We start from the raw sequence: 8957 nt of genomic DNA on the forward strand, positions 1-8957 counted from the left end.
GTTAGTAGACATTATTGAGAGCAGAGGTCATGTTAGGAGTGATGATTGTTTCTCATAGTGCAAGAAAGATGGTTCAGCAATTTCTTGCTGAACGACCGGAACAAATGATTCGTTATGTAATGATCAGCTGTTTGTGCTGACCATTAGCTCACCTGTCCCTCCATTAAATCGACATGCACCTGTCTCAGGTGCCTGTCAAGTGTTGAAGTGATCACAGAGCAACGTGAGATAGAGTGTTTTGCTTGAGAACACAACTCACCGCCCAGTCCAAGAATTGAAACTACAATCCTGTGGTTGTGAGTGCAACACCCTAACTGCTAGGCCATGCACCCTCGCATATTGGGGGGTATAGCCAGAGTGACAACAGCAGTAATTTCAGAGTTTGTCATTTTGTGAAGCTGGAATATCTGTAGAAATATTTGAACAAAACTCAAGGACTAAATTACTTTTAACAGATACGACACATATGGTGTCGCACTCAAACATAAACTCCCTCTTATCTCAGGAGACCAGGAAAATCTAAGGGTACCATCTACCTCAGAGTACCCCCTGTTCATATTAATTCATAAACAAGTAAGATATAATAGGGGTTACCAAAGGATTTTATGGAGATTCCACAAAATGTTTGTAGAAAACACAGAAAACAAAATGTTACCTCTTTTAAGAAGTAGTTTCTAAATTCAAAGATTTTCTCTTCATGTTGTTTCATAAGTTGTGGAGAAACTTCTTGGAAAGAGCCTGAAGTTTTCACGAGGATAAAGTCTGAGACTAACTTCCAGATTTTAGACTGCCAGTTAATGATTCCTCGGAACTCTGCAAAATGGAAAGATAAAACATCATCAGTTTTATGAGTGATTTTCTCATCTAGCATTGGTTGGACAAGAAATGCATCTGGTCTTTGACAGTTAAGTTCCATGGCCAGATGCCCTTCCTGTCACCAAGGAGGATTGGTTTTATAAGGAATCTTTACATGTTTGGTTACAACAATCACCCAATATCAAGACAAGGATACATAAACACCCCACCTCCACACACACACACATACAATGGGCTTCTTTCAGTTTCCAACAACCAGATCCACTCACAAGGCTTTAGTTGGCCTTGAGCTTTAGTAGAAGACACTTGCTCAAGGTTTCGTGTTGTGGGACTGAACCTGCAACCATGTTGGGAAGTGAATTTCTTAACAGCACAGCTATACCCACCCCTATCTATGATTAAAATATTCACTGTGCAATTAGGTGATTCTTGGTTCAAATCCATTTCACAGCAATTTGGGCGTCTTTGATCCACAACTTCAGAGTGATCCAAGACTCATCAGTGAAGTTTGGCAGAAAACAGAAGCTGATTGGAAGGGTTGTAGCTGTTTTTAGTTGGGATATTTTAAACTGTCCCCTAATTTAGCAGCTGACTTTTGGGTATCTTTAGGGAGTCAACTCTGTGAAGACTTGGCCTTCATTCAGAGATACGATTCTCTCTTCCTTCCATCAGTCTTGGAGACTCTGATATAAAGTCAAGGGTGGTGCCATTCTTCCTCGGATGACACCACAAAGCAGAAATATGATAAAAAAAAAGAGAGTAAAGAGAATAAAATGAGATGAAGACAAACCTTCGTTGGACCAATTCCGGTGAGATTTTGGAGCAACATTTGACAAAATGCAAATCCGGGTAGAATCAACGCCAAACTCGTTCAAGACATCCTTTTTTTTGAAAGGAAGAGAAAGAAAATAGGAAGATATTTCATATAATTTGAATACAAAATGGATTGTAATTAAAAATTTAATGAGTTAATTAGATGTCTTCTACAATAAACTAGATTATTTCTCTCTGCCTCTTACTCAACTTCACTCTCTACTTCTCATCCCTTTCACTATCCTTCTCTCTCTCTCTCTCTCTCCTTCTCTCTACCCACCTCAGGATCAACACCATTCCGCTTAGATTTACTCATTTTCTCCCAGAATGTGTCCACAGCCAATCCAGTCGCTGCTTCAACAGGGTGGTCACCTGAAACAGAAAGTGGAATGATACACAATCAATTCTGGATAATTGTGGAATGATACACAATCAATTCTGGATAATTAAAATTGCAGCTTTATTATTTTCATCATTAACACAGTCACATTGCTGAAGATTGTGTCATAGGTATCACTTGTGCTGCACTTCTGGCCAAAGAAAAAGCTCTCAACTGCTACAAACACAAGACATTACAAACCCTGATGATCCTCCATGGTGAACACACACACACACATACACACACACAAACAGCCACACACACACAAAGAATGTATGAATTACCTGAAAAGTCCACTTGGTCCTGTGAGAGATATGAACCTGTGTCTCTGACTTTGTAACTGCGACCCATCACCATACCTTGGGTGAGCAGGTTGATAAAGGGTTCCTTCTGAGCCAAGACCCCTAAATCATAGAGGAAATGGCTGACAAAACGGGCATAGTAGAGATGAAGCGTGGCTGTAATAAGAAGAACAATTAGGGAACTGTTAATTAGTTAATTCATAGAATTAGAAAAGAACAAACATTGTGTGTGCGAAAGAGAGAGAGAGAAAGAGTCATCATTTAACAGCTATGTTCCATGGAGGCCTGGATTGAACACGAGAAAAAATATACAGAGAGAGAGAGAGAGAGAGAGAGTGTGTGTGTGTGTGTGTGTGTGTGTGTGTGTGTGTGTGTGTGTGTGTGTTAAGTGAGGTAAAAGGGACAAGTGTGGCTGAGAAAAATAAAAATCAAAACTACTACTACTACTACCACCCCCACTACCATGTAGGGACGAGAGCTGGTGATACCCCCCCCCCCATGCCCCAAGATGATGAAATATAAAATGAACCACAGCAGGACTTGAACTCAAAATGTGAAAAGATGAAACTAAATGCAGCAGAATAATTTAAGTGCGGTCGGGAGAACAAGTTGAGAGTGAAGACAAGAAGGATGAGAAAAAGAAAGCTTTGGTATACACACACACACACCACATACATGTACATTCATACTCACACACACACGCACAAACACCTACATATACACACATACACCAAACATACCAACAACAAAGTCACATCTCTTCTCCACAACTTCCATCATTTTCACCCAATCCTTCTTCCCTAAAACTTTATGGGACTGCTATTCCATCAGTCTTCAATTAATCCCAACCAATCTGTCACTTTTGTCCTTCAACAACATTGAATTAAAAAGGATATGGGCCCGGCCCCACCTCTTTGAAACGATAAAATAATACAAGAAAATATAAAACCAATTGAGTGTATGCAGCAGTCCAGAAGTGACCAACACTGACCATGTTCTTTGCCACCAATATAGAGGTCAACAGGCATTTCTTTTCCTGCAACAGCTGGATCACACATGGTGCTGTCATTACAAGGGTCAAGGTATCGCAGGAAGTACCATGAAGAATCCACAAATGTATCCATTGTATCAGTTTCTCGTTTAGCTGGACCTCCACACCTGTAGAATGAAGAAGGAAAGACTTGAACCAACAGTTCATGGAAGATGCTTTTATGGTTTTGTAGAATGATATTTTGGCAGATATAATTCTCCTGGCATTGTGGACAAAGTTCACCTCATGAGAATGAAAAACTGCAGAGACCTTTGTTGTGGGATGTGTAAAAGAACTGAACTGAGCAAAGCCCAAAAAATTTTAAATATAGATCAAGTTAGGATACACAAGCAACTAATCAGAACTTTGTGTTTTAGAAATGTTTCCTGTAGTGAACGTCAAGGCATTTGTGCAAACGGAAGATTCCGAATATTTCCTTTTTCAACATATCTTTTATTTTTTATGTGTTACAGTCATTTGACTGAGGCCATGCTGGAGCACCACCTTGAAGGGCTTTAGTCAAACAAATCAACCCCAGGACTTTCTTTTTTTTAAAGCATAGTACTTATTCTATCGGTCTTCGTTGCTGAACCACTAAGTCACAGGGACATAAACACACCAACACCGGTTCTCAAGCAGTGGTAGGGGACAAACACACACACATATATGACAAGCTTCTTTCAGTTTCTGCCTATCAAATCCACTCACAAGGCTTTGATTAGCCCGAGGCTATAGTAGAAGACACTTGCCCAAGGTGCCATACAGTGGGACTCAACCTGGAACCATGTGGGTGGGAAGCAAGCTTCTTCAAAAGGCAAAAGAAGAATACTTTATAAGAATTCTAAATCTGAAACTAAACTGAAAATAGTCAACACTTTATTAAAAGCAACTTCCTCTTTGCACCTCATAACATGTGTTTTTGAAAAACTGTAAACAGTGAAAGCACTTGCATGTTACAACAGCTACCTTCCACGAGGTTCGTGTTATTGCTGTTCTTTTTCAAGGTTCTTTTATACAATTGGTAATTTTATTCTAAGGAAATTTTTTCTTCAAATTCTGTGATTGTATTAAGAATTCTTCCTAAAAACATTTCTAAATGCATATGTGAGACCACATACAGAACTACTTACTGTGGACATTGGACTTTCTGCCAGTCTTTGAGGTGTGAGAGTGGTGCAATACATTTTCCAGACAATTCTTTCACTGTAGCTAACTCAACAGGTAAATCTTGGTATGGCACAGGGACAACCTGAAAATATAGGTAATACACAGGTAAGGTGCACATCATCACCATCATCATCTACAAAAACAACAACATCACTATCACCCGCATGGGCTTAACTTCCACTTTCCAATGCTTGCATGGGTCAGATGGAATTTACCAAGGAAGATTTTCTACACCTTGATGCCCATCCTGTCATTAGCCCTTACCTGCTTCCAAGCAAGATAATATTTCTCCATGGCCAAACACGCTTCCAAAAAATATTGCAAATGAATGGAACCGTTTGTGTGACAGTGACACTTAATCACACGATATGACAATTAGTTTATAAAAAACACAACATCAAAAAAATACTCTGAATATTCTAGAAGAGTGCTAAAGGGTTGTTGTATAAATCCTTACCTTACATTTTTCACAATGGATCAATGGAATTGGTGTTCCCCAATAGCGCTGTCTTGAGATTAACCAATCCTTCAGGTGGGAACTCACTAAATGACCGCCAACATTATTTTGCTGCAAATTCACAAAGTTGAAATACATTAATAATAATAATAATAATAATAATAATAATAATCATCATCATCATCATCACCACCATCACCATCATCATCATCATCATCATCATAAGAGGAATTCCTTCTGAAAGCAGATTTGATAGGAAAGAAGTTGAAAAAATTGAAAAATATCAGGATGTGACCAAAGATGTGAGAAGATTGTGGAAGACCAAGACAATAGTAGTTCTTGTAGGAATTGGTGCACTTGGTACAACAACCAAAATGCTATCTAAAAAGACTGGAATTGAAGCTTGCATCGTCAACCTGAAGAAAAGTACCATTCTATATTCTGCAAGAAAACCTAAGAAAGAGTCTTGGGATTTGACAAGATTGCTGTCACCAAACGAGAATGTAAAAATTCATGCTAATTAAATTAGCATGTAAATTAGCTTGTAAATGATAATTAACAAAAGAATTAAGTTAAATTAGGAAGATAATTGTGATGATGTGACTGTGAATTGAACTTAGAAACTCTGAATTCATTCATAAAAATTAAATAAATTAAATTTATAGTTTTTCTTTTTTTACCTTGGCATATTCTGGAATAGATTTCATTGCTTCAGATTTCCTAAAACCAGTGAACTGGAAGGGAAAAAAAGATTAGATAATAATAATGATGATAATAATAGTTTCAAATTTTGGCACAAGGCCAGCAATATTGGGGGAGGGTCCCAGTTGTGGACCCCAGTATGCAACTGGTACTAATTTTATTGACCCTGAAAGGATGAAAGGTACAGTCAACCTCAGTGGAATTGAAAGTGGGAGCATAAAGATGAATGAAATGCTGCTGAGTGTTTTGCCCAAAATGTAAACGATTCTGCCATCTTACTGCCTTTGTGACTGGATCAAGTATACATGATAGACAAACAGACAGACAAATGGATGGATCACCATTGATTTCAATAAGGATTCAGTTGTTTGACTTAATTGAATTACCTGCCCCTGAATTTGCCAGTCAGTAGCTGAGTATTCCACAGAGTGTAGACAGTGTACTCAACTACAACCAGTCTGACAGGCTTCCACACAGTTTCCATTGATTCAGTTTTATTCACTTGACCTCATCAAAAAGACACTTGCCACACAGATGTCATACAGGGGAATTGAACCCAGACTTCTTGATTGCAAAGTAAATTTCTTAACCTTTTGGCCATGCTGTGACCACATAGTATATCTAGAACTGTACCATACAGTGTACTTGATCTTTTAAAATAGCATAATTTGAAGGGGATTTGGCTGGTGTTTCTAGCCAGTTCATTGACCAAGGACATTCCCTTATTGGTTTGTAATTTTGGATTCTGTCAAAAATGGTAAATTCTGTGTAAGAATACATATAAATGTCTCACCTGTCCAGAGTTTATGAGGACTTCTTCGTCTCCATTTGTAGCAAATACTTCAACAGTTTGGAGACCAAATTCTTGGGCCATTTTAGCATCCTCAACAGACAAACATGGAATTCCTGAAAATATCAAAACAAAACATTTTCACTAAACAACAAAACTGGGAAGAATTGGACTTTATTTTGGGTTTATTTCACTTAAAATTTCATTCTAAATTTATCTGCAGAACAACGGTGCTGATTATTGGTTAAGTCCCATAAGTTTAAAGATCTCCTGAGTTTATCAGAAATATCTAAAGTCCTCTTGGGTCTACCAGATTTATTTCAAGTGAGGCAGAAAAAAATTCTCAGCTTTGTAAAATTGTAGATAGAGGTAGATATGGTCCCTAATCTATGTAGACAGAGATACAGAGAGAAATAGAAAGAGATCAGTAGGGAGGTAGATAGACAGATCAGTAGGTAGAGAGAGAGAGAGTGTGTGTGGGGGATATATGTATACAAATAGAGGATCAATGGAGAGAGGGAAAGATAGAGAGAGGATAAGGTTCAAACCGAGACATTAGAGGGTTCCTCCACCACCCCTATTAAAATTTGACAAAGTTCTTCAGATCTATTCTTACCTAAACTACATTCATTGAACATGTCAAATTCTGTTGTTGGTGAGACAATAACAGGAATTTCTGCTTTGGTGAATGGATGAATGGCTTTTAATGTCAGCAACACGTCTGGAAAATAGAATTGGTATTAGTGAGGATCAAGACAGCTGGAGAAATATTAATATTGAGGTTAATACATCTGGAAGTAGAAATATTTTTCAGGGAATCTGAACATTGGACCGACAGTAATAAAAGATTAAATAAATCTGGAAGTTCGGAGTAATGTTAGGTTTATACTTGAAGTGGATCAGGACATCTGAAGAAATAACATTAATATAAAAGCTCAAAGCATCTGAAGGATGAAACCAATGAAGATTTGGAAATTATGGTTATGCGCTACTTAGCTGATGAGGTGTAATAAACATGAAACATCTACAGCATTATCACCATAGTTACCAAAGAGTAGACTCCCCACCCACTGTGTTCTATTTTTAATTAATTTTATTTGAATTCCTGGGTTGTCCCCCCTGCCTTTTTTTATAGCGAGAATTAAGTGTTAACGAGTCACACTTTTCTCCCCTACCACTAGTAATACTATTACCACTACTACTACTACTACTATTTTCATCATCACCATTCATACTACTACTACCACCACCACCACCACCAATACTACTATTACCATTATGTCCCTCCCCCTACCATTTCCCCACCGCCTCAAAAGACTGAAGTTTTTATTACCTTGGTCTTTGTTCCCAGCTGTGTGGTCAGCCCCTGGCTGAAAGAAGCAAGACATGGGTGTGTTAGGGGTCACGAATTGAATATAAATATTTAACAGAGAAACACGCAAAACAAAGAAAACATGGTAAATAACAAACATCGGACCTTGCCCCCCCCCCTCTGTGCATTTACCCACCTGAGGTGTAAGAATGGAATAAGAATGATGACCCAATCATGACCCGTCCATCTACAGTAGCATAACACCAGACTTATTACTTGAGCAGGTCACTTTTGATAATGGCACAGGAATCTTTATCACAGTATGGCATTGAGCCAGAGAAACGAATCATGCCAAAAAGACCCCAGAAAAATCAGAATGAGACATGGTCGTTCTGACCTGTCTTGGAGGGAATAAGAACTTCAAATAAGAACTGACCAGTTCAATGAATACATACTAACATGGAACATGAACGGATGATGACAATTGTGATGATGATGATGATGAAGATGATGGAGTTGATGACAATTGTGATGATGATGATGATGATGATGATGACAAAGGGAGGATTAATTACCTAATTAATGAAATATAAATAACAATAATGAAGTAAAAAAGATAAATAAGATGCTATGCTACTCACTGTGTGGTAGTTTGGAACATTGAGGTGATGCGATGGCGCCAATACAATGTGACTGACTCCATAAATGGCTGCTGGTTGCTTTGTATAAACAGCAACAGCATCTGGCAGTCGTGTAGCCCCATCCTAGACAAACAGAACATTTGATTAATTAATATGTAAATATAAGAAGGGTCTGGGACTTATGTATGTGTGGTGATGGAGCAGGGTCCCTGGCTGGTCCCAGGGGTATAATCCCCTTCCCCCTCCACTCTTTCTTTCTAGATTTAAATTGTTATTTTTTTTCAAGTCTGATTACATTATTGTGGTGTGCAAGAGAGACGATTGCGCTGGTATGGACATGTGGTGAGAATGGATGAGGATAGCTGCGTGAAAAAGTGCCACACCCTAACAGTTGAAGGAACCCGTGGAAGAGGTAGGCCCAGGAAGACCTGGGCTGAGGTGGTGAGGCAAGACCTTCGTACATTGGGCCTCACCGAGGCGATGACTACTGACCGAGACCTTTGGAAATGTGCTGTGCGTGAGAAGACCCGGCAAGCCAAGTAAGATCG

General features: G+C 38.7%; 1 protein-coding gene across 5 annotated transcripts in view; it reads right to left on the bottom strand.

Annotated features, from left to right (window-relative positions):
- Positions 1-8957, bottom strand: part of LOC106871282 (leucine--tRNA ligase, mitochondrial) — a 23980-nt gene that overhangs the window by 3676 nt on the left and 11347 nt on the right. For all 5 annotated transcript variants that reach the window (XM_014917649.2, XM_014917647.2, XM_014917645.2 and 2 more), the window contains exons 10-21: positions 8410-8532; positions 7790-7826; positions 7073-7177; positions 6460-6572; positions 5645-5698; positions 4965-5075; positions 4471-4589; positions 3302-3468; positions 2293-2466; positions 1910-2001; positions 1607-1697; positions 656-813 (exon numbers count right to left, since the gene is read on the bottom strand). In XM_014917649.2, the coding sequence (XP_014773135.1) occupies positions 656-813; positions 1607-1697; positions 1910-2001; positions 2293-2466; positions 3302-3468; positions 4471-4589; positions 4965-5075; positions 5645-5698; positions 6460-6572; positions 7073-7177; positions 7790-7826; positions 8410-8532 (1344 nt within the window). The remainder of the gene's footprint in view (positions 1-655; positions 814-1606; positions 1698-1909; positions 2002-2292; positions 2467-3301; positions 3469-4470; positions 4590-4964; positions 5076-5644; positions 5699-6459; positions 6573-7072; positions 7178-7789; positions 7827-8409; positions 8533-8957) is intronic.

The sequence above is a fragment of the Octopus bimaculoides genome, chromosome 20 (assembly GCF_001194135.2).
Source record: "Octopus bimaculoides isolate UCB-OBI-ISO-001 chromosome 20, ASM119413v2, whole genome shotgun sequence".
NCBI classification, from domain to species: domain Eukaryota; kingdom Metazoa; phylum Mollusca; class Cephalopoda; order Octopoda; family Octopodidae; genus Octopus; species Octopus bimaculoides.